This window comes from Paroedura picta, chromosome 16, assembly GCF_049243985.1.
Source record: "Paroedura picta isolate Pp20150507F chromosome 16, Ppicta_v3.0, whole genome shotgun sequence".
Lineage (NCBI taxonomy): Eukaryota > Metazoa > Chordata > Lepidosauria > Squamata > Gekkonidae > Paroedura > Paroedura picta.
Genome location: NC_135384.1, coordinates 17663419 through 17689681, shown reverse-complemented (window position 1 = coordinate 17689681; position 26263 = coordinate 17663419). Strand labels below are relative to the sequence as shown.

The window sequence follows — 26263 nt, the reverse complement described above, 5'->3', positions numbered from 1 at the left end:
GGAGACATAGTTACAGGGCAATGAGGCTATTCCCTGCGATACCTTGATTCAGATGTGTCTGGCTCTGTGGCATTCCTGTACGTATCTCCCCCCCCCCCTGCCCAACTCTTGCTATTTGGGGCCTGGTTTGCTCTGGGTATGTTCCGTTGCGCAGTCCAGCAGATGTAACCCAAGAGCACATTGCTGTGATTTCATGGAGGCATCTTCATGCCAAGGGTTCTTTGAGTCACAGAAGGGTGGAGGGTGACCAGGCAAAGAAGGGAGTAAAAGGAGAGGAGGAAATACTTTCTGCCGACTGACGGCCTCCTAGACCAATCGAGGAAGGAGCCAAGCCACAGGGGCTGTGTGTTTGTGCAACTGTCTCCTTGCAACAGAAGCCACATGATTCCCAGAGGCACCGGCCCCCTCCCCCTCCCCCTGCTCCAGGGGCAGCACACTGTGCCATTACCTCATCCCAAATTTAGACCCAGCCGTCCCCCTAGTTCCCTCTCAAAACCTGATGGGAATTATGCTATTCTCTAAAGGTTTTAGACCCAACAGGAGGCCAGTCCGGACGGGCTCATCTATTGTCCTATTATACAGAGTTAAGACACAGAAGTGCAAGGAAAGTTATGTGCAGGGTGCGAGGATCAGGATCTTGGACAGGATGGTCACACTTGGGTCACAAGGCGTTTGTTGGGTGCTTCTGAGTTGCCCATGGACACCACACCATCCAGCAGTTCTGAATGCTGCATGCCATCCTTGTGGTGCTTCTCCCTGAGATGAGCCTTCTCCCGGATAGCAGCCGGGGATGGCGGTGGGGTGTACGGGCACATAGTGATGTGAGTGTATTGGCCTTGGTCCTCACACTCAGTCTCGCGGTGATAGAAATAGCTGAAGTTGGAGACAATGACAGGCACCGGGAGGGAAATGGTGAGGACGCCAGCGATGGCACACAAGGAGCCCACAATTTTGCCCCCCATAGTCTCAGGGAACATGTCACCATATCCCACGGTCGTCATGCTGACCACAGCCCACCAGAAAGCTGCAGGGATACTAGTGAAGGGCGTACCCTCGTGATCGGCTTCAGCAAAGTAGGCCGCACTGGAGAAGAGGATGACTCCGATGAACAGAAAGAAGATGAGCAATCCAAGCTCCCTCATGCTGGCCTTGAGCGTCTGTCCTAGGATCTGCAAGCCTTTGGAGTGCCTGGAGAGCTTGAAGATTCGGAAGACCCTCACCAGCCGGATGACCCTGAGGATGGCCAAGGACATGGCAGGCTGGGCCACACCCTTCTGGCGAGCAAATTCTGTGCCCAGGGCCACAAAGTAGGGGATGATGGCCACAAAATCAATCATGTTCATGATGTTCTTGAAGAAAGCTGGCTTACTTGGACAGGCTAGGAAGCGCACCAGGAGCTCAAAGGAGAACCAGCAAATGCAAATAGTCTCCACGATGAAGAAGGGATCATCAAAATGGTTCTTGGTTTGTGGGACATGTGGCACGCTGCTGTTCATGCGATGATGAACGGGCTGTGGGAAGTAGGAAGGGTGAGAAAGAGAGAGGTTAAAACATGACTGTGCTAGTGTGACAAATGTTTTTATTAAGGCTAAATAAAAGAGTTCACAAACAGACCACATTTGACAAAACATTGGAATCCATTGGAAGGTAAGGGTAAAGGTATCCCCTGTGCAAGCACCGAGTCATGTCTGACCCTTGGGGTGACGCCCTCTAGCGTTTTCTTGGCAGACTCAATATGGGGTGGTTTGCCAGTGCCTTCCCCAGTCAGTACCATTTACCCCCCAGGAAGCTGGGTACTCATTTTACCGACCTCGGAAGGATGGAAGGCTGAGCCGACCTTGAGCCGGCTGCTGGGATCGAACTCCCAGCCTCATGGTCAGACGGCTTCAGACTGCATGTCTGCTGCCTTACCACTCTGCGCCACAAGAGGCTCTGATTCTATGATTAGAGTGGAGCTATTAGAATAGCTCCAGGGAATGTACTCCAGGGAATGGTAGAGGACAGGAAGGCCTGGAGGATCATTGTCCATGGGGTTGCGATGGGTCAGACACGACTTCGCATATAACAACAACAATTAGAATAGCGCTGAAGATTTAAAGATTGGACAGATTTAAAGATCGGACAAGGGTTCACATAGAAAAGGATTTAAACTGTTGCTTCCAGTCATCTTTTTCACAAATTCAGATGGGTAAGAGGCGCTATGTAGAGGGAAAGTTTCTGTCCAATCTAAAATCATCCATGCTAACAGCCATTGCTGTAACTACTGGTAATAATTCACTGCCAGGGAGTGTACTCATAGCCCTTAGGGCAAACAGATTTGAAGAGGGGAACCTTTTATTATATTTATACACCACCCTCCCCAGAGGCTCAGGAGAAGAGCTGTTTTTTTTATACCCTGCTTTTCATTAACCAAAGGAGTCCCAAAATGGCTTACAAACTTCTTTCCCTTCCTATCCCCACAACAGACATCCCATGAGGTAGGTGGGGCCAAGAGAGCTCTAAGAGAACTGCTCTGCAAGAACAGCTCTGAGGAGACTGTGACTAGCCTGAGGTCCCCCAGCTGGCTGCATGCAGAGGAGTGGGGAATCAAACCTGGCTTCTTCGTATTAGAGTCCACCACTACACCAGGCTGGCTCGAATTCAAGCTGAAGAATGCCATCACTGGCTGCCCTGCTGGGGACGACTGTCAGTGGGGGCCACCATGAAGGGAACTTCTTCTTCCAGAGGCAGTGGAGTGTTTTTATGTCCTTGGGTGACAAATACAAAACTTGTACCCTGCTCCCTCCCCCCTCAAAATATTAATTGCAGTTTCGGAGGGGAGTTCTAAATTGTGGGAAACTCATTGGGGGAAGGGTTAACAATCCCTTCCTCCCCTCCCCCTCATCTTCATCCTGGAAGTGCTGATCAGCTTTCAGACAAACACAGGAGACTTTAATTGCACGCCTCTTGTGCCTAGTTTGGCCCTAGGATGCCACGATCTGCTTCCTCCAATAATAGGATCCCATTCCTCCAGGCTTATCCTGAGAAAAACTGCATTATCCCCTCAAAAAACTGATAAAGACATCCTTTATTCTAGGGGGCTTTTTGCACGGCTTCAAAATCGCACAATGGTTGCTAATTGGAAACGCTATTGATTTGCCATAACGCACGACGTCATAGACAATCTGCAACACTCCTGAAACCGATCAGCAAAAAGCGCTTCGTTGTAGCGCTTTCAGGGGAATCCCAAAAAGTGGATTCACCCTCCGGAAAGCGCTACACTCTTGCAAACAATCTGTAACACTAGCGATAAAGACCTGTGCGTTACCATTGTTGCGATTTCTTCAAAGTCCCTCCTCCTGAGCCTGTCCTCCAAACTTCCGGCGAAGCGATCGCCATTTTTTTTTCTCCGAGCGAGCGGGGATAAACGCACCAGCGAGCCTCTTTCTGTTTAGAGGCTTCCCTGGCTTCAGTCCTTTACCTTTAGTCACTAAGCACAAACCACATAAAAGCCCGTTTGCTGAAATAAAGTCCCTTTATTTTTTACACATTAATTCAGCCGAAAATCAGGCCCGTGAGAGGGGGGGGGGGATTTTTTTTTTATCACTCGAGGCAGCGTGGCAACGATCATATGATCAAACGACAGCTCACATTAGGCAGCTGGATGGGTCTCTCCGTTGCAACGAATCTACCTAGATTCGTTGCTATGGGTCTGTTTTTTTTTTTTTTTAAACCTTTCTTAAAGGGAAAGGGGCTGTTTGGGAGCATGCTAACGGCTGCCCATTGGCTGCTTGACGGCCAGGGGCGGGACGAGCTTGGCCATAGCGCTTCCTTTCTAGCGATTTCTGCCGAGACCGGAAGCCTGTGGGAAACGCTACAAAACGCAACTGGATTCCACTACAAAGGCAGGTATGCATAACGACGAATTCCACTATTTTAAATGGCGATTTTTCATTCCACAAACAATTTGCAACAAAGATCCCCGTGCGTAAAGGCCCTAGAAATTCACCATAGCTACAAATATCTTCTCTTATTCCACATCCTGATTGGCCCTTACTTTGGTACCCTGGACAGATGTCTCTCCTACCCAAAAGGTGGTGATAATCTAGAGCAGGGGTAGTCAAACTGCAGCCCTCAGATGTCCATGGACTACAATTCCCATGAGCTCCTGCCTACAAACTGGCAATTCGACTACCCCTGAGTGGTTAGAGATTGCTGTCTCTCCCCTTGCAAGCTGCTGGGGGAAAGGAACCGAGTTGGTCGCTGTTTTGCTTCTACATGCAGGTTTTGCTTTGCTTTGGCATCCACGCGAGATCAGACTTTTTGAGGAGCATCTGCATGATCTCGTCACCCAATGGTCCATGTTTTCCCATCTTCTGATCTCTTCCAAACCTGACTTGAGGAGGCGGAGGGGTGCTGGCTGCTTCGGGCTGGAACGGCCGCTTCGGTGACTGAAGCACACAACCCTAATACCAAACATTGGTTTTGTGATTAAGTTGATGAGGATGTATGCAAATAAATCAACAAAGAAGATGGAACACTCTGTCTTTTTGGTGTTTGGGGGGCCACAGTGAGAGGTCTTCTGCAGTTCTCACCCCTGGGTTTTGACCATTGTGTGACACAGAGGACATTTCCACACAGAGGTCAACATAGCTAGATGCCTCCTACCTGCAATAGCATGATATTAAATCATGCTATTCCTCCCCTTCTCACATGCTGCACAAAAAGCAAAAGAGACAGCAATGCGCTCTTTCAATCTCCCCTCCTCGGCCTGTCAATCAATGGAGCCAAGCGATCGGAGGTTTGTGGTCTAGCCCTTTTTTAAAAAAAATTGAAAATTACACGTGGCAATGCGTATTTGGTCCTATGTAAATGCATTGCCACATTAGTTAAAGCCTCCCCCGCAAAAAACAAAACAAAACATGGCCGGCCAGCAGAAGGCATGGCAATGGAGGCAAATTCTCCCCCCCCCCCCGCATCAGTTCAAAAATCATTAAGTCTCCCTTTAGTGTTTTTTAACTAAGTGCCTCGTTCCCTTCCTCATCGGTACTCAGACACCCATCCCTTCTTCTCCTCCTCCCCACCCCCTAATCTGCTGGCATGCTGTTCCGCCCTTCCATGCCATGCCATGCCATGCCACAATCACCCAGGACTCCCTCCCTCTCTCCCCCTTCCTCCTTGAGCACCTCTTAAGTGAGGTGCTGCCTCCATGCTGCCCACGCAGACTGCACGCCGGCCACCCTGCCTCCACGCCAGCCGTACCACCTGCACGCCACCTGTGCAGCCTCCGTACCAGCTGTGCCTCCTGCAGGCGTTGTGGAGGCACCGGGGGCAGCATGCAGGCTGCGTAGGCGGCATGGGCAGCGTAGAGGCAGCACCCCGCTTGAGAGGTGCTCGGGGAGGGAGATGGAGGGAAGGAAGAAATCCTGGGCAATAGTGACATGGAATGGCGTGGCTGAGAGCATGCAGGCAGACCAGCTGGGGGGGGGGGAGAGAAGAAGGGACGGGGGTCTGAGCACTGAGGAGGACGGGAAGGAGGCACTCGTTTAAAAACCACTAAAGAAAGACTTAATGACATTTGAACTGACAGGGGGTAGAATTTGTCTCCCTCGCTGGGCTGGAAATGTAGGGGGGCGGGCGGAAGCGAGGGCAGGACAAAGCTGAGCAGGCTGTCATGCGTACATTCTGGTTGCCTGCTGGTTGTTCGCCGGTGGCTTGCGCATTTTAGGGTGGTGAATCCACTTTTCTCAATTTCCAAAATCGCACGTTAAAAAAGGTGAAATCACGAGCCGGCTGCTGGGCAGCCTCTGGATGTCGGCGATGTCATATGGAGGGACTGGAATATGCCACCTACATTTGGAAGATGTACAGCTACATTTTTCATGTTTGGAAATGCCCAGAGTGTGTCAGACTGGACAGTTTATTGGCCTTGCTCTCCATAGCCTGGGAAGGGTCTAGAGGGAGGCATTTAAAGGGCCTGCCAAACAGTTGACCCTTCAGATCAGCTGCCTGGCAGGCTCCCCCTCCCCAAAGCCTTCCCAGGTGCAGACCACAATTGGCTCTGAGTGGTGGGATATTGCACCAATAAGAAAAAGGCAATTCCGTTTCATCAGCAGTTACTAGGCACATCCCTTGGATTGCCTTTTTCCTATTGGTGGAATAACCCCCACCCAGAACCAATTGCTTCCTTCTTTAAGAAATGAGTCGTCGCCACCACAACTTGCACTTTATATATATGGAATAATAATGATGATGATATTCATGCCTTTTCTCACCGGTTATAATGCTATAGTGATAGAGCAATTACCAGTTTTTGTAAAGCCCTTTGGTGGGGCAGGATGGCAGTGGGGTGGGAGGAGGGACGGAGTTAGGGGGTGCATGGGGGGAACTGCTGTGTGGATGTTCCATGGCTGCACTGGATGCTTCTGCATTTGCAGTGGTAATAAGAGCTCCACAGAAAATCACCGCTCTGTTGAACCACCTTGGGAGATCAAAAGGCAGCAGCACATAGAATCATAGAGTTGGAAGGGAACTCCAGGATCATCTAGTCCAACCCCCTGCACAGTGCAGGAACTCACAACTCCCTGCCCACCCACAGGGACCCCAATTTCATGCCTAAGTAATCTCCCCCCCCCAAAAAAAAAAAACATCTCCAGAATCCAGCTTGGCCTGGAGGAAATTCACCTACCATCACACAGTGGTGTTGAGCAATTCCCTGGGAATGCAGGGAAGGGCCACAAGAGACGAACCCTGGCACATCCCTTCCTGCCCACCCAGTCACCATCTGCCTAAGTTCATAAAATCAGCATTTGTGTCTCTAGCCTCTGCTCTGAAACATCCAAAAAATGAGAGCCCACCACCTCCCGAGGAAGCCTGTTCCACTGAGCAACCGCTCTAACCGTCACGAACTTGCTCCAGGCAGCCTCCTAGCCTTCCCACACAGGGATGACTGATCAGCCTGGCTGACTGTTTGGCTGCTAGTGGTTAGAGAGGGCTAAAATCCATCTGCCATAGTATGAGAGGTGTCTTCCTGGGGCAAAGTGCCTTCCTGGCAAAGCCAATGCTTCCTCTGCTAATGGAAAGAATCACCAAGTCACAGCTGACTTATTTGATTATTGACTTCAAAATCACCCAGCAAACTTCCACGCCAGAGTGGGGATTTGAATCTGGTTGTCTCAGATCCTAGCCTAACACATTAACTGGAGACTAATGATACTGGAGACTAATGGCGACCTGTAGTTTTCAGGGCAAGAGACCAACAGAGGTGGCTTTCCAGTGCTTCCCTCTGTGTGGTGACCCTAGTCTTGCATGGTGGTCTCCCATCCAAGTACTAGCCAGGTTTGATCCTGCTTAGCTTCCAGGGTCAAGGGAGACTGGGCCTCCAGCAGAATAAAAAATGCACTCGGCTTTAGAAGTGGCAACAGAAGAAAGCTACTCTAGCCTATGAGGATAAGGGGGAAAGCCAAGGATGATGGGAAGAAAAGGAAAAGGCTTAAACTCCAGCATGGAACTGCTTTGGACCAGCTGCATCCCTACTCTCTGCTATTCAGTCTTCTCCCAGCCCCAAATTAGAAAGCACACCATCTGGTAAACCAGGGGTCGTCAAACTGCGGCCCTCCAGATGTCCATGGACTACAATTCCCAGGAGCCCCCTGCCAGCATTCGCTGGCAGGGGGCTCCTGGAAATTGTAGTCCATGGACATCTGGAGGGCTGCAGTTTGACGACCCCTGTTGTAAACTTTCCACATTTTTCTGCCTCAGTAGATCTGCCACTAACATACTCCCTCCCCTCTTTCCAGCCTTCCTGAACTCCCCTCCCTGATGGTTCCATTCCCTTACAATCTACCTGACACCACCCTGACCATTATTGCACGGAGAATATTATGCTGCGCTGCTACCTGTTTTTTTGGCCTGGGGCTAGTTGCCCGTGTTCTTGCCACTACTGCATGGGAAGCCCTTGCCTCACTCTCCCCCATTGGCCCCCAGGAGTTGTTTACACACAGGAGAGCTGAGGGAGAGGAAGTCCCACCCCCCATTCCAAGTTTTTTTTTTTAATGCTGGAGTCGCATTACAACACAATTCCAGTGTAATGAAATTTCACACACACACCAGTCCCCTCGCCCTCCCCCAAGCAAAGGCTATGACAGAGTTCTAATGGCCACCATGTTATGGGGATAAATAGGCTGATCTTTTCATGGTGCTCCTTGTTGACACCACAAACACTGGCGCTGGTTTTGTTTGGGCCAAGGGGGAATGGAGCTCCTCGGGTGTCAAAAAGCGACCTGAGGCTGTGGGGCCTGGGGTCGGTGTATGAAGGCACATGGGCCAGGGTCAGCACTGAACAGCCTTGGGGCAGTGAAGATCTACATGGCGCTGGGGCTGTCTCACCTGCCCTAAATGCCTTTCTTCGCTGACCGCTTTCTGACACCCCCTTCATTTCATTATACTAGCATTGTGTTGTAACGCTATTCCAGCCTTCAAAAAAATGTAGCCATGGGAGGCTGAGGAAGGAAGCAGAGTTGAGGACAGGAGTGATGCTCAGGGAATGGACGGGGGGGGGGGGGCAATGCCCTGACTGGGGATGGCCCGGATTTTCCCCTTCAGACTTACACCTCATTGTGTCCTGTGGCAAAAAAGGGGATACGGATTTATCCATGTTCCTTTGCTGTGGGGCAAGTGAGGGCCTGAGTCTGGTCAGCACTGGGACTGCCCCGGACTGTGCCCGATTCCATGAGGAAGTGGGATTTAGTTCCGTACGCAAACAGGTGGTGGGGCCAGCCACATCCCTTGTGCAGAAACAGTCCATGATTATACAACTTAAGCACCATGGAGAGAAATTTGGAGGCTGCACTTTTATACATATAAGTAATGGCTGCTGGCAACTACTTTAGCGTAAAGAGGGGTAGATAATATATTGAGATCTATCTGCTGCAGATCAAGGCATTTGCTAGAGGGAGTCAGGCCATGGGTAAAGGGGATCAAGGTGGGGATATCTGGACCCATTCCACACATTAGATAATGCACTTTCAGTGCACTTTGGAAGTTGATTTTCCTGGTCTGCACAGGAAAATCCAGCTGCAAAATCCCATTGTGTCCAAAATGGGCCCAGGTTGGCCTAGATAGTCCCAGAAGGAATAAAAAACTGTTCCCAAAGCTTGGAGAAAAGCCAAATGTCAAGGTCAAATGACCCTCCCTGCTCTGTCCTCTGGTCAGCTCTAATTTCCCAACTGGCTAATTCTGACTCCTGTTCACTATGTAAGCAGGGCTTCTTAGCCTTGCAAGTGAGATAGGAGGTAGGGAAGGGGGGGGGTTGTCTCAGACCTGTTCAGACTCAGAATAGCTTTCAGACTGGGTAGATCTATCTGTAGGATTCCTTGAGGAGCCAGACCCCGCCCCCCACAAACTGCCAGCCTTATCTAGGATTCAAGCCTGAGGCATATTGAAAATAGGAGATAATTAGCACAGAAATCTGGCCCTTTTGATGGAACAAGTTAAATTTATTTTGATGTATTTATACTGAGGTTTGCTCCACAATGGGAGACCAAAAGCAGCCTGTACTCCCCCATTTTCCCCTCACAAGAGATGAGGGATAAGGTTGCCAGGTCCCCTTGGCCACAAACTGTGGAATGGGGCTAGAGTTACCAGATCCAGGTTGGAAAACCCCTGTAGATTTAAGGATGGAGTCTGGGGATGGCAGGGATTTCAATGGGGTACAATGCCCTAGAATCTACCCTCCAAAGCCTCCACTTCCTCCAGGGGGACTGTTGGAGTCTGGCATCCCAGTGGGGCAGGCTAAGCTGAAAAAGAGTGAGAGATTGTCTCTTGCAGCCTTATAAAGTCTGCACCTCTACTGCAGGGTTGACTCTTTTGGTTGAGGCCAGGTGGGAGCCCCGGGGTTTTCGATCGGGTTCCCCCCTCCCCCCAAGGCTCTATTGAACTGCAGTGCTAGACTGTTGAGGGGCCTAATTGCCGGGGCTATTCCATCTTATGTTATGCTTTCAGTTACTATTTCAACTACACTGACCAATGCCCGGAATAGGGGGGATGGTCATATTAGGTCGCCACCATTTGCCATGTGTTGTAAACTGTTTTAATTGTTTTATGGAGATTTTAAAATTGTATGGATGTTCCTACTTTGTTAATCTCCGCGAACAAGTTATGGGAGCGGTGGTATAAAAATCAAATTAATAAAATAATCCAGTCCAGTGTGTTTATTCGGTCAATTGACCCATATAAAAGATACATCTGCAGAAACTGCAAATAATAATAATGATGATGATGATAAAAATAAAAATGTATTGTCTTGGTTTCACTGCCCTGTCTCCTGCCTTTGCAGTCCACTTTCTGAACTAGGGTATATCCTGCTCTAGTCAATTGTCCGTTTGCTTTGTTCTCTAATTCTGCAGCCCTATTTTTTTATTATTTGATTTCTATAACCACCCCTCTTGGCATAGATGGCTCAGTGAGGTTTACAGCATTTAAAACCATAAAGAGTTTACATGATCCAGGATATACTAGTAAAACAATAAAATCAATAAAAAGTCCAAAATCATAAACCACATATGTAGTTGAAAAGCTACAGTGATTGGGAAAAGATCAACAGAGGCATAACATCCAAATGACAAGATGTCAAAGTCCCCCTGTCAAGCTGAACTTGGAGGACTGTGTGCAGTTCTGGAGCGGGTGCAGAGGGCGGTGATGAAGAGGATCAAGGGCCTGGAGACCCAGCCCTACGAGGAAAGGCTGAGGGTCTTGGGCAAGTTCAGTCTGGAGGAAAGGGGGTGCGGGCATGGTACATGATTGCTCTCTTTAAGTAACTGAAAGGCTGTCATTTAGCTCCTCATAACATTCAAAATAGCGCCACATATTCTGATCCCAATCACACAATAGTTTATTGCGCCTCCTGTCCCCTCCTCACCTTCATGATGTGCCTTTTTCAGCCACTGTCTCACACATCTTCCCCTCCTCAGCTGTGGCTTGAAAAAGCAGATGAGGGAGCAATGCACCTCTCATCGGCCTGTCAATCACTCTATCCGACCAATCCCATCCCGGCATATCTGGTTAGTAGTTCCTGCGATGTCTGAATTTTTTCATTTTACTATGACTCATTTGTCATACACTGTATCGTACACGCATAGCAATATTAAAATTGAAAGCAATGTGTAGCAATGCACATTCGTTGCCACACAAGCCAAGCAACAACAACAAAACTTTTGGGGACATTTATGCACCTTGAAAATATAGCCAGAGAGCCCCCGGAGGCTGGTGGCATAATGTGGCCCCTTCACATGACATCACCCACCTCCAGAGGCTTCCCAGCAGCTGGTTCACAAAGTCCTTCACTTTAATTTGCAACTTGGTGGATCCCAAAAAGTGGATTCACCACTCTAAAATGCATGACCCCCCCCAGCATATAACCAGCCTTTAAGCAGCAGAAGAATATAATAGAATAATAGAGTTGTAAGGGACCTCATGGGTCATCTAGTCCAACCCCCTGCACTATGCAGGACACTCACATCCCTATCGCTCATCCACTGTAACCTGCCACCCCCTTGAGCCCTCACAGAATCAGCCTCTCCGTCAGATGGCTATCCAGCCTCTGCTTAAAAATTTCCAAAGATGGAGAACCCACCACCTCCCGAGAAAGCCTGTTTGAGTGAGAAACTGCTCTGAATGTCAGGAACTTCTTCCGGATGTTTAGACGGAATTTCTTTTGAATTAATTTCATCCCATTTGTTCTGGGTCTGTCCCTCTGGGGCAAGAGAGAACAACTCTGCTCCATCCTCTATATGGCAGCCTTTTAAATACTGGTTATCAGATCCCCTCTCAGTCGTCTCTTCTCTAGGCTAAAGAGACCAAGCTTCCCCAACCCTTCTTCATATGTCTTGGTCTCCAAACCCCTCACCATCTTTGTTGGACATGCTCCAATTTGTCTACATCCCTCTTCAACAGTGGTGCCCAAAACTGAACACAGTACTCCAAGTGAGGCCGAACCAGAGCAGAATACAGCGGTACCATCACCTCCCGTGATCTGGACACGAGACTCTGTTTGATACAGCCCAAAATCCCATTTGCCTTTTTAGCCACCGAGTCACACTGCTGACTCATGTTCAATGTATGGTCTATTAAGACTCCTAGATCCTTTTCACACATGTGAAAAGCAGGAAGGTATGGTGGGGGAAACGCGCTGTAGCCGGTCAGCTTTTTCCCACCCCCTCCTCCCCTTTCCCTGCCCAGTGAAGGAGGCAGATACCCCCTGTCATTTAAGAAGTCCCTTCCCTCCCCCTAGTAAGTACCTTGTGTGTGAGCAGCAGTGGCAGCGAGGCCTCGCAGGGAGGCGTGTTCATGGGGGGGAGGCGGTAGCCGCGAGGCCTTGCAGGGGAGTGTGTGCGCATGTGCTTGTGCAAGGGGGAAGTGGTGGAAGGGACGGAGATTTGACAGCTTGGGCGGTGAGAATCTGCCACTCTCACCCTGCTGTATTTCTTGTTGTTGTTTGTCTTGCATGGCAACAAATGTGCAACACATTGCTTTCAATTTTTAATATTGCTATCCATCTATTATGCAGCCTATATGCATAGCAATAAGTAAGTCATAATTGAAAAAAAATTCGGACATCGCAGGAACCACCGACTGGATATGTCTGGATGGGATTGGTCAGCTATTGTCATTGACAGGCCGATTAGAGGCGCATTGCTCTCTCAACCGCCTTTTCAAACCATAGCTGAGGAGGGGGAAATGTGCGTGATGATGGCTGAAAAAGGTGTGACAGCATGAAGGTGAGGAGGGGACAGGAGGCGCAATATACTATCATGCGATTGGGATCAGAATACATGTCGCTATTTTGAATGATATGCGGAAATGACCTTGGGATTCACCAAGTCACGAATTAAAATCGAGGACTTTGCGAGCTGGCCAGCCTCTGGAGGTGGGTGATGTCATGTGAAGGGGCCACAATATGCTGCCTGCCTCCGAGGGCTCTCTGGCTACATTTTCAAGGTGCGGAAATGCCCTCATGGAAGGGCAAGGAGCTGTTCTTGTTGGCAGCAGAGGGTAGGACTCAAAGTAATGGGTTTAAATCATAGGCAAAAAGGTATATTAGGAAAATATATATTATTATTTATGAAATAAATATTAGGAATATTAAGGAAAAAATTTATAGTAAGAGTAGTTCAGAGGTGGAATCAGCTTCCTAGGGGGTGGTAAACTGCTTACTGGCAGCCTTCAAGCAGCAGCCAGACAAACACTTGTCAGGAGTGCTTTAGGCTGATCCTGCATTGAGCAGGGGGTTGGACTAGATGGCCTGTATGGCCCCTTCCAGCTCTATGGGTTCTCTCCCACAGACACACATGCATACACATTAAAAACAAACAATTTTCAGTGCTTACATAACAGATACTTCAGAACAAATGAGAACGAGGCATGCTTGTTTTTTGTGTTGTTTTAGAACAACAAGAATTAGAAAAACTACATATTTTAATTGTTTTATGTAATCACATTAAATTGCTTACATATGTTGCTTTGTGAACCCAAATTGAAAAGTGGTATGTGGGGTTTTTGTAAATAATAAGTGAGACAGTAAATAATACCAAGAGAGTTTTCAAATTAGCTTCACCACTCTTAAGATGTTCTGTCATTTTTACAGACCCTCAACACTTTTGGCATTTCTGCACCATTTAAATATAGTGTAACGTTTACCATAAGTAGGCATTATATTCTGGCCCCTCCACATGACATCGCCAACATCCAGCGTCCAAGCAGCAAAAGGACGGCTATATCCGCCTTTTTAAAGCGCTAGTTGGTGAATCGTAAAAAGTGAATTCAACAACATATGTAGCACTACCTACCAAAGAGCAACCAGCAGGTCACCAGCAAAAAAAAATGTATGGAGACGAAGAAGCGCTATCTCTGCCTCCAATGTCTTGCCCTTGCACCCACCTCCCTTTCCTTTCTCCTGGGGATGGGAGGGGTTTTTTTAAGCCTGGAGCAACGAAAAGTCATTCATTCATGCAGGCAAAGGCAAAAAAAAAATCCCCCTCCCCCAAGTTGTAATACAAAGCATGCCTCTCCATCTCTCCATGCTCCCTCCCCCGCCCCACAATCAGGAATGAGATTTATTTTTTAAAGAAGCAAGAAGCAAGACATAAGCACTAGTATGCATCTATGATTAGATACATAGGTATTTCAACAGAAAAGTGCTGATTTTTTAAAAAAACAGCAGGCATTGCAGGCCCTTTAAAGCATGGGGAAAGGGGATTGGCTGCCTGGCTTGATTGACAGGCGGAAAAAAGTCGCGTATAAATTGCGTTGGTCTCTTCCGTCATTCCCAGCAGCAGCACTTGTGGAGGGGGAGAAGCGTGAAATGGCAGCAGAGAAGAGCGAGACAGCAAAACAGATGAGTAGGCGCCAGGAGGCGCGATTTTATTTAGTGTTACACCACTCAGCTGGCATAACGGTATTTTAAAAGATGTGCGGAAATTCTCTCTGAATCAGAATTGCAACAGAGAGATGATAATTCATAAAGTCCCTTACAAGTCTACAGAATAGACACTGTGCAGAGAGAATAAATAAAATCCTTAAAAGTCCATAGATCATTGTGGTTTTACTGGAAAACGCTGGAAAGAGTCTAATTAGGATAGATGAGGATACCAGCACAATTCTCAAGGTGCAAGTAGAAAGTTGTTGAAACTGGCCATATTTGCCCAGTTGAAATCCAAAACATAAATCCATGTGAGACCTTTCATTAGGATCAACCCTAAACAACATAAATCATTGTGCCACCTTTTGAGCTCAGCACAACTCTTCATTGGCATTAGGGTTGCCAAACTCAAGGTGGGGCCTGGAGATCTCTTGCTATTACAATTTACCTCCAGGCAATAAAGATCATTTCCCTTGGAGAAAATAGGTACTTTGGAGGATGGACTTTACGGCATTATACCCCACTGAAGTCCCTCCCCAGGATCTGCCCCCCAAATCCCCAGGTCCCTGCCCAGTGCTGGCAGCCCTCATCAGGCTAGAAGTTTCTGCCTCCCCTCCACTTTTGCCTTGAGGACCTCATTGTTTTATGTTCCCCTCCAGGCATAAGACAAGACAAAGATACAGATGAAGAAAATGAGCACAAGAATAATATAATTTGGTAGAATTAATATAATTTGGCTGAATTCTCAGATCCCAAATTTCCACTATTGATTTCAGGGATGTATAAAAATGAACTGCATGTAAATGTTCAATATAAACCAATTAAAGATGTTACTTTATTGAGGCGCTCTAAGCGCCTCCTTCTCTCTTGTTCATGTTCACCACATTGGCAAAAGATGTCCTGAGCTTTATTTAGCTTTGTGTGTCTGTGAAGGGGTGGGGAGACCACCCAACCGCAGAGGGAAGGAGCTTGCTTGAAGAAGCACGAATTGTAGCTCAGCTTAACCGCATAGACAGCACTCGGGCCATTACATAAAACTGCTTTGCTGTTCAGTTCCAAGTAATGAGCTTCTGATGTTGATGGCTTTCTAGTCTGCGGTGGCTAAAATAAGCAAAGAGACTCCACCAGGTTGACGGCTTCTCAGTTTCCGAGGGGATGAGGGGTCGAGACTCTGAAAACACTCACCATGTGATCTCCCTATGACTGTATTCGTGTGGACAAAATTAATTATCTATCCTCCACCTGAGCCGAAAGCGAGGGCGGTAAATCAATAACATAAAAACTGTTTCCAGTGCCATAGGAATACTGAGCTGAGCTTCCTATATTAATTTTTAGGGAGGGCCTTAATTAATTATATTATTAAATTTATATACTGTCCCATTCAGGATTTTGAACTCGGAGCTGTTCACAACCATATACACATTACAATTAAAACCAATTAAAATCCATAATTGCCCCAGCTTCTTCTACCTCCTCATCTCCCACTTGAGGACCGGGGTACCTTAAGGAGGGCCCCATGTGATGGCATGAAATTCAGTATTCACTGGCCTCCCACCAAAAGCCTGGCAGAAGAGCTCCAATTTGCAGGCCCTACAAAACTGAGAAAGTTCCTGTAGAGTCTGCAGCTCTTCCGGGAAATCATTCCATCAGATGGAGGCCAGGACTGAAAAGGGCCTGGCTCTGTTTGAGGCCAGATGTACTTGATTCCCAGATACCCCCAGATGGCACTTCCCCTGTATTTTGCTAGAGATCCTCAACAACATATAACAACAACAGTGACAATGGAGACAGCTCTCTAAATCTTTTAGAGTCGAAAAGACAAGAAAAGAAGAAATTGGAACTCTAGTACCTCCAAATTCTCCCTTGCTGTATTTTTGGCATAGCAAACACCATAAAAAGCCTTACTTACAAATCTGCTGCAATTGTAAGGTCTGCATTCTATATCTTTTGTTTTATGGCTTAGATCAACAGTAAATTGCTGTTTTTATTAATAATTTAGAAGATTGTATAAGTCAGGCTTTCTCAACCAGGATTTTGTGAAACCCTGGGGTTTCCTGAAGGGTTTCCTGAATGGGTGGGAATTAATAAACATAGGTGTTGTGAGATCATATGACCCCCCCCCCATGGCCAATGGTGGGCATGAGAGGGTGGGAAGGGGAGAGGCCCCAGGTGGGGAGAGACCTTAACCCTACCATATTTTGCATGATTGCACCATTTCTGGGATTTCTTAAAGCCTAAGTAATGTTTCAGGAGTTTCTGAATGGTAAAAAAAGTTCAGAAAGACTGGTATAAGTGGATCCCTGTATTCAGCTTGAAATTCCATAAGGATTTCATCTCCCTAATGCAAGATATACATGCCAAAGTGAACATTGGTAGAGTAGGCCAGGCTTTCTCAACCTGGGTTTCATGAAACCCTGGGGTTTCTTGATGGCCCTGGAAGGATTTCCCGAATGGGTGGGAGTGAATTAATGTTGTGTATGTTTTTAAAATTTGTTAAACATTTATCGGGTGATATGATCAAAACTGGCCACTGATAGGCCTGGAGGGTGGGGGAGCAGAGGGCCCTGAGTTGGCATGTGCACACTTATGCTTCCCAGCCTGCACAATCACACCACTTCTGGGGGTTCTCAAAGTCTGAAGAATGTTTCAGGGGTTTCTCAGCAGTAAAAAAGTTGAGAAAGGCTGGAATAGGCAATCTCTGGTGCACACAAAAAAGAGTATGACCATGCAGGGGACAGCAAGAAAATAATTAGATTAAGGTGACCAGATTTTAACACTGGTAAAGCGGGACACCATTGACGGGGGGGGGGGGTTCTTGATTAAAAATTTGGTCTATATGGAGCAACAAAAAGTTTCATAGAATGCATAGAACACAAAAATAGTATTGTAATATATATTTTTTAATTTCAACCTAAGTACAATTTGCCAGGTGCCCCAAGATGTCCCTCCAAAAGTGGGTCACCTTAAATTAGATAAGTCAGTGGCACCTTCTTATTCTGTTAAGCGTCATTCCTTGACTGTCTCCATATGGCTACTAACAAAGATCATTTCTCCCGAAAGCCTTGAGGAGGGTTAGGCCGAGGAAGAATGATCAGACAGAGGGGATCTGGGTCTATGGAGCTATATGTAAGGCTGGGAATCCTATGGATGAACCTCCCAGTCAATTTTGTTTGCTTTCCTAGAAAAATCAGTCAAGAGAGAAATGTGATACAAGGGGAGGAGGGGCTTCTACCCACATTGTTTTTCTGACCTGAAACAACCAGCGGGGGGGGGGGGGGGCGGTATTTGCCCTGTAGCTGTAAACATTTTTTTTTTATTTTGCTGTCAAGTTGCAGCCAACATATGACAACCCCAAAGGGGTCTCAAGGCCAGAGACTGTCAGGGTTCGAGGGGTCCGCTCCTCTTCTTTGCTCCGCCACGGTGTCCGCAGACGGGAAGGCAGGTCGGAATAGCACTTGAGGCAGATAGTCGACGTCTCAGAATGGAGTCCACCGGGAAACTCGGGCTGAAACTCCCGGGCTCATGATAGTTTTTTGCACTATCCCGAACCCCACCTCCTCACTGACGCCGACCTCTCCCATTAAGTAGCTTTCCTCCCTTGCATCCCCCGCCCACCGAACCCTTAAAGGAGAAGCTCCGGCGTCTTGCATCCGTCGTTTCAATCTTGGGCGGCTCCTTGCCCGGCCAAGACCGCTCCTCACTCCTCTCCAGTCCTCCAAGTGTAAACACTGTTCCTCGTTGGGGATTCCCCCCGCCGAGGACTCCCCTAGACCCGGCTCTGCAGGGTTGGATAAAGGTCCAGGTAATAAGCCTCTCGTTGGTGGGTCTCCGGGTAGGAGCGGCGAAGTCGGAGAAACCCCGACAGAGACATTCATTGCCGGCCTCTGCATAGTACCTCTGGTCTTTCTTGATGGCCTTCCAACCAAATATTGACCAGGACTGACTTTGCTTAGTTTTTGACATATGGCAAGAATGGGCAGACCTGGGCTATTTAGGTCAGTAACTGTAAACATACAGGTACCCAAATGACCGTTTACACACTGGAGATTTCATGCTGGGATGCAGGCTGGAGTTTTAGTCGTGGCAGGTTGCCCCACCTCTTCCTGCACCCACATGGGGGAGCATTTGGCCCAGTGCACTTCATCCACTCCCAAGTTGTGCTCCTGCATGGGAGCTGGGGCAGTGAAGTTCCCAGTGCGTAAACGGTCAATAAGGCACCACTCCAAGATCCTACTACAAGAGATGGGGTTTCTGTCCCCTGCACAGCTCATAGGGGATCCTCTCCCTTTAATCCTCCAAGACCTTTCCCCTGAAGATGCTGGGGACTGAATTTGCAACTCTTTCTGCATGCAAAGCCCCTTCTCTGCATCATGAAGGCCAGACAGCAAATCTCTCTATGTTAAGCAGCTGCATAAATGCACAAGAAGTACATCTTCAAGAAGAAGGAGAAGAGTTGTTTTTATATGCCACTTTTCTCTACCAAAAGGAGCCTCGGTTTACAAGAACCTTCCCTTTCCTCTCCCCACAACAGGCTGCTATTACAGCTCGGTCAGAACAGCTATATCAGTGCTGTGGTGAGCCCAAGGTCACCCAGCTGGCTGCATGCAGAGGAGCGGCTCTCCAGATTAGAAGCCACCGCCCCTGACCACTACATCACACTGGCTCTGTTTACTTCCTTGAAATACAGGCACTCAAATTGCCCAGGAGCTGCACACAATGTTTACATTTTTTTCACACCTGTTTTCTGAAAGCAACTTGTTTATTTCAATGTCTTTAAAAAAAAAAAGTTACACCCCCTACCTTATCTCCCCTGATTCAAGGTCACAGAATCTGGGTTTGATTTGAATGAGCATAAAAAACTACTGTCTTCCTTTAATCACATTGGCAAGAGAGCCAAATTTGAGACCAGTGAAACCTTTAAGACCAACAAAGTTTAAAGATACCACTAGACTCACTTTGTTCTGCTGCTTCAGAACCACACAGCTGCCCACCTGGATCTATCACACTGGCAAGTACCCCCTAACAACGGAGGGAATCTCTGAGGTGCAGACTGCAAAGTTCATGAACTTTTGCTGTTGTGAAATGTGTCATCTCAACCTGTATTGTGGCTTGGCCTGTAGTAAGTTGATGATATGATCACTCACCAAGCAACTCAGTTCTCACTTTGTCCGCATTTAAACTGTCGTTGGGAAATATCTCAAAAGACGTCAGTTGTGACACATACCTGGGGATTTCGCCATACCCACAGTGCTGAAGCTGAAACCATTAACTGATGAATGGGATCACAGATCCAGGAATTCAGCTCTTAAATATTTCTGAGTCAGCAAGGGGAGAACCATAAAATCCCTACTGGATGCTTGACATGGACATTCACCTACTCTTTGGTGTAATCCTTATTTCCACCACATCTGGAGTTCTGCATAGTTGTTTTTATGAGGGGAAAAAGAAAAAGAAGGCTTGCAGGGCTATCCTGAATTATACAGTCCTAAGGTAACTGAGGTAAATGGACTTGTTTGTTTATGTCCCGCACCAGGGCAGCTAACTACATTTTAAGATTACACTATAATAAACCACTATGATTAATAAAACAGTTCCATTGAAAAAAATGTAGGTAGTGAACAGGAAACATGCAGCTGCTGATCGAAACAGGATTCCATCCTCCTTGGTCCCAGGTTGGGATCACCCGGATTCCCAAGAGCAGTTTATGATGTCGCCATGGGGAAATAGGGAGGATGTATATAGGGAAAGCCCATCAATTTGCTATGATATAGTGTGTAGCAAGTAGGTTCCAGAAACACTGGAACAAACAAAGGGAAACTTAGGAAGGAGAACAACTGGGAAAAATCATGTGGACATTCTTAAAATCTGTGCTCCAGTCTGGCAGCCAGCATGGAAGCGAGTTGCAGAGAGAGAGGAAGGAGAACTTTGGTCTAAGGTGGCCAACCCTGGGCTATCAGTAAGCATTAATGTTTGCTATATTTTTCTACTGTTTTATGTTGTTTGTTGTTATCACTTTATTATTGTAAAAATAAGTTACCGGTATTGTTTCCATTTTATGGGAACTGCCCTGAGCCTTCAGGGAGGGTGTTATATAAATATAATAAATAACAACAACAACAACAACAACAACAACAAGCCTGGAGAAGAATGTCCTGCCCCTTTAACAGAAGCCTAATATGTGGCAGTGAGCAGTGGAAGGTTTCCATAGCATGGAGGTATATAGCTTCACCTGGTGAATCACAGCCCATTAAGCTTCAAATGGACAGGACTTAATTTCTCTAGGCAAGCCTGTTTTTGTAGGCTATTTTGGGTGGGAAGCCAGATGACTGGGAGGTAAAAGATCCCCAAGGGCCAGACTGTGAGAGATTTGTGAATAGATCTTCTGAGAATTTCCCACTGGTAAATAGCAGCTGTTGGTGAGGCTCCTAGTTTGCAAGAGGGCCATAGTATGGGGGGGGGAACCACTCTTCAGCATTTTTTTTACTGACCTCCCCCCCCCCCCCCTACATCTTCTCATTGTCTGGCTGGGGAAATGTTCTGGTGACCCATAACATTATTCCTATTACTTCTAATGACTCTTAAGAAGCTGGGACAGGGGGCATACAATACAAAATGTATTTCTAATGCCAAAATCTCAATTTCAGAACATAATTTGCAAACGGCATACATTTATCTGGGGGGCTGGGGAAGAAGGAAAGTGGTGTGACGACTAAAATGTATATGAAGTGCTAACTTAGGACTGAACCACTGCCAGGGGTGTCCAGACCCATGATTGTGTATCGATGATGAAAGAGGAATGAGGGGGGGGGGCGAGTTCAGGGCAGCACATGGTATAGGGGAGGGGCAGCAGGGGTCTACAGAGCCCTGCAGGGATTCCCTTCTTGGCCTCAGAAGACATGTCTTTCTGGCCTTAAAAGCCACAAACATGACATCAATGATCCTCTTTCCCCCCTCCCACTGCTGCTGTCAGAAAGTCAGGAGCCCTGGGTGGTGGATACAGCACACCAGGTGTTAATCCCACCCACCTGCTCATGGCCGGAGTCCCACTGCTGAATAGCTAACACTGGGTTTGCCTCAGTAGCTGGCAACGGATCAGGAAGCCAGGCGCCAAAGCAGACTCACAGGACACTTTGGGACTATCTTGAGGGGGGAGAGTCTTCTGAATTCTGAGCAGAGACTAGGGTTGCCAGGTCCCCCCTGGCTACTGGCAGCAAGATGGTGGTTGGGGTGGGCTTGCTATATCCAGGTTGGGAAACTCCTGGAGATTGTGGGGGTGGGGCTCTCTGTGGTACAATGCCATGGAGTCTACCCTCCAAAGCATCCATTTTTCTCCAGGGGAGCTGCTCTCTGTAGTCTGGAGATGAGCTAGAATTCTGTGAGATGCCCAGGATCTGGAGGATGGCTTCCCTAGAGATACTACGAAGGAAGGTGGCAATTAGCACTGGGAACCAGTATCCCCAAGGTCTTAGAGCAGTGGTTCTCAACATTTTGGTATGGTGACTTAGAAATCCTACTTTCTGCAACTCGCTCTATGCAGGCCTTCCCTTAACCTTGATTCAGAAACTGCAACTGGTCCAGAATGCCGCAGCCAGGATCCGCACAAATACACCCAGGAAGGCACACATTCAGCCAGCACTTCACCAAGTCTACTGGCTCCCAGCTGATTTCTGGATCAGGCTTAAGGTTTTGGTAATCACCTTCAAGACGATACAGGATCTGGGCCCAGTTTACCTGCCTATACCCCCAAAGGAGCCCTACACTCTGCCACCACCAACTGACTGATGATCCTTGGCCCCAAAGAAGCGTGTCAGACCAGAACTAGGGCCAGAGCTTTCTCTGTCCTGGCCCCCACATGGTGGAACGAGCTCCCTGAAGAGATCAGGGCCCTGCCGGAACTCCCATAATTCCTCAGGGCCTGGTGGGGGAACTCTCCTAAGAGCCACTGGATCTCTGGCTACATAGATCTGGTTTCCTTTTAAACTCTCAAGGGTTGTGTGCGGTGGAGTCCGGATTGGCCATTCCAGGAACATCCTCTGTGCCAGCGTGTGTGTGCCGAGTTATGCACCGGCACCCACGCCTCCTCTCCCCCCCCCCCCCCCGGGGCACAATGCTGGCTGTGATGGCCTGGAATGGTCGATTTGGATGCCACCGCACACAACCCTGATGATGATGATGATGATGATGATGATGATGGTGGTGGTGGTGGTGGTGATGATGATGATGGTGATGATGATGGGAGCCTGGGGACCTCCCATGAATAAATCACTGACAAGACAGCTTGTCAATGGTTTATTCCTCTCTTTCTTGTGCACCATAATTGGAAGGACTCCATGATTTGAGATGTCTCAAGGTAGACAATTGATAGGAATGGATTAGGAGATTGGTTGAAATATTGTGTTCATGGCACCAAAGGGTGTATTCATACATTTGTGTCTCTAATTGTAGCAGAGATACATGTGCAGCCAGGTTATGAGAAGGTCCCAAGGTGGATGCTGAGGTTGTGGACCCACCGATGTGAAGCCAATTCACTTAGCTTTGGACCTTTTCCATGACCCATTGCCAGATGTATCCCTGCCTTTGGGGTGATAATAAAAAGCAAGACAATCCACCTTTAATTTCGCTTCTCTTGTGGTTCAGATTGTTGTGAAAGAGGCAAGCTAAAACTGAAAACATGTCACATAGGTTTACCAAATGATTTATATTAATAGGGCAAATCCCAAACATTGTAGCCTCATGAGACATAATTTCGGATCCTTTGCATAAATTGCAGCCTCTTACTTCTCCAAACTTTGGCTTGGAATCTCCTTTAAAAGTCCTCGATAAATATGGGTCTCTAAAGGATTGAGAGGGGCTGGAGAAAGGAATGCTTAAGTTATTTCTGTTTTTCATGAATGTGCCTCATCAGCTGTCTTGTCAATGGTTTATTCCAATAGTTATCTTAGAAGTGAGTGTCTGGTGGTCTGTCCCTGGCATACTAATTCACAAGGTTCCCATACTAAGAAGGGAGGATCCAGCCCATTTGGGGAATCAATGTTTGCTGGTGTCAGGGCAAAACTGTAAGAAATGTCTTTGGATTGAAGAATTAGATTTGAATCCACTGGAAGTCTTCAAGCAAAGGTTGGATACACACTTTTCTTGGATGCTTTAGGATGCTTAGGGCTAATCCTGCGTTGAGCAGGGGGTTGGACTAGATGGCCTGTAAGGCCCCTTCCAACTCTATGATTCTATGATAATCCAGTAGCACCTAAAAGACCAACAAGAGTTTCAGGGTATACATTTGTGAGAGTCAAAGCTGCCTTCATCAAGGGTGTCTAACAAAAGGGAGCTTTGAGTTCAAAGCGTTACACCCTGGAGCTCTTGCTGGTCTCTAAAGTGCTCGGGGTCTTGAATCTAACTGTTCTACTGCAGACCATCAGGGCTACTGTCTGAAACTGACTGTGTTGCAGACTCGGACTATGTTATTTTCACCCTTTAACAGTGATGTGCTGGCTTCAGAGTTCTAGGTGGAAACAATGAGATGAATTGGGGGGGGGGGGGGCTAGTAGCCTCCAGGTGGGACCTGAGGATCTCCCAGAATTACAGCTTTGGAGGTGGACTCCATGGCCTTGTAACCCACTAAGGTCCCTGTCCTTCCCAGTCTCCACCCCCAAATCTCCAGGAATTTCCCAACCTGGAGCTGGCAACTGTGCCCCTCTGCCTCCTGCCAGTGGCCTAATGGGAAGTCAGCAGGAAGAAGGGCTGAAAGGAATATTAAATTCGCATTTACTCTTTTGCATACATTAAATTCAAAGTAACTTTCTGAATTTTGAATGTTAGCGGAGAGATGATAGTGAAAGATGATGAACTCGAGCTTAGAGAAATGTTGCAAAAAAAATGCAGCAAAACTAGAGATGCCCTATCAATATTTTAAAAAAATTTAAACGACAGCACTAGAATTTCAGTTTGACCATTGAAGTGAAGGAAATTAAGATTTTGTTTTGAATCTACTCAACATTTTATGTTAGTTGTAGAAGAAAATGGAAAGAAAGGAGTTCACAGAGTGCAAGAGAAGAAAATGGTGGTCACTACTCACCGGCAATGATACGTCCCTGTCATCCCGAAACTCCGGCAGGGTCTCCAAGCAGAAGATCACAATGGAGATCAGGATGACCATCACAGAGATGATTGCGATGATGCGGGCAGCCTGGGAGCTCTCGGGATGCTCAAAGAGTAGCCACACTTGTTTGAGGAATTCCCTATCAGGCATGGGTTGCTCTTCCTCTTTAATGAAGCCCTCGTCCTCACGGAATTTGGTGAGGGTCTCTTCCCCAAGCTCATAGAACTTGAGCTCTTCTAGGAAAACGTCAATGGGGATGTTGGCTGGCCGCCGGAGCCGTCCTCCAGACTGGTAATAGTACAGGATGGAGTCAAAGCAGGGCCGATTGCGGTCAAAGAAATACTCGTTACGCAGAGGGTCATAATAGCGGACACGGCGTTGTGGGTCACCCAGTAGGGTATTGGGAAACTGGCGCAAGGTCTTCACTTGGGTCTCAAAGCGTAGGCCTGAAACGTTGATCACAACCCGTTCGCAGCAGTCCTTGTGGGGACGCCCCTCGCAATGGACCCCCACTGTTGGCGGCAGCAGCTCATCCATGGCACAGCTGGCAGCTACTGGGATCCTGGGATGAGGGAGGGAGCCATGATGCCAACTTCACCCCACCCCTGAGGCCTTCGACCTCTCCAGAAAATGGCTTCTGCTTTCCTTGAGTTGTTCAGCTATTCTGTGCCCTTTGCAAAGTGAAATCACTCACATCTTTATCCGTGTCTCAGCCGGCTCTTTCCCTCCCTTCCTCTCTGACCACCTTAGCTCCCCTTCCTCCGCCTTCACGGATTCATTCTGTACCTCAAACATGATCTAGTTTCTGGCTTGATTCTAACCCCTCCTCCTTATTAGTTCCCTACTTCATGCCACCTCCTTTCATTCTTGGCATTTCCTGCTAAAATCATTCTCCTGTGCCCCACCACATCCAGTTTTGCTCTGATTCCCCCCCACACAGATGGACTAGACCCCCTACTCTAGATCCTCCCCCACAGCCCTTCTCTATGTCCCCTTTCTGAGAACAACCCCTGTCTTCCAATGCCAGCGTCCAAGGTTTCTGCCTGTAAACACTTTCTCCAGACCTAGAGATATCAAGTTGCCCAGGACAGTACAGACTCTTGGCCCCCTTGCCAAAATCTCAGCACCGCCCCCATCCCAATGCCTAAAAGCAATCCAAGCAGTCCTCTGACGGGGGTGGGGGTGGGGTGGGGGTGGTGAGCTAAAAATAACTGGAATGGTGGTGACATAGGGGCAAGCAGAGTGCCCAGGGGCATTGAAAAGGATTGGCAGGGCACCTTCAGGAGGCCTGTAAGCCTGAACTCTTGTGCTCTCTAGAGAGTGGTACTTGAACCAGGACTCCTGGGTTCTTGGAGAAGCAAGTGAGATCGCCTAAGCTGGAAGAGAGAAGACTGTGGCTCAAGGCTACTATTGAGATTTGGCTTGGAGGCCAAGGGATCTTCCACTCAGCCACATTTCTTTGGCACCTAAGCAACCCTTCTCTAGCTGCTAATATCCACATTCAAAAGTGACCAAGGGACCAAGCCCAAATTGTACTTACATTGAAATTAAAAATATATATATTACAATACTATTTTTGTGTTCTATGCATTCTATGAAAAGTTTTGTTGCTCCATTTAGACCAAATTTTTAATCAAGACCCCCCCCCCCGTCAATGGTGTCCCGCTTTACCAATGTTAAAATCTGGTCACCTTAATCTAATTATTTTCTTGCTGTCCCCTGCATGGTCATACTCTTTTTTGTGTACACCAGAGATTGCCTATTCCAGCCTT

The 26263-nt window shown here is 47.6% G+C and overlaps 1 protein-coding gene across 1 annotated transcript; it reads right to left on the bottom strand.

Annotated features, from left to right (window-relative positions):
• Window positions 1-557: 557 nt before the first annotated feature.
• Window positions 558-25028, bottom strand: KCNA7 (potassium voltage-gated channel subfamily A member 7). The gene is made up of 2 exons (XM_077313943.1): window positions 24468-25028; window positions 558-1511 (listed from the first exon to the last, which is right to left on the bottom strand). Exons 1-2 carry the CDS (start codon window positions 25026-25028, stop codon window positions 651-653), a joined length of 1422 nt encoding a protein of 473 aa, XP_077170058.1. The 3' UTR covers window positions 558-650.
• Window positions 25029-26263: the final 1235 nt, after the last annotated feature.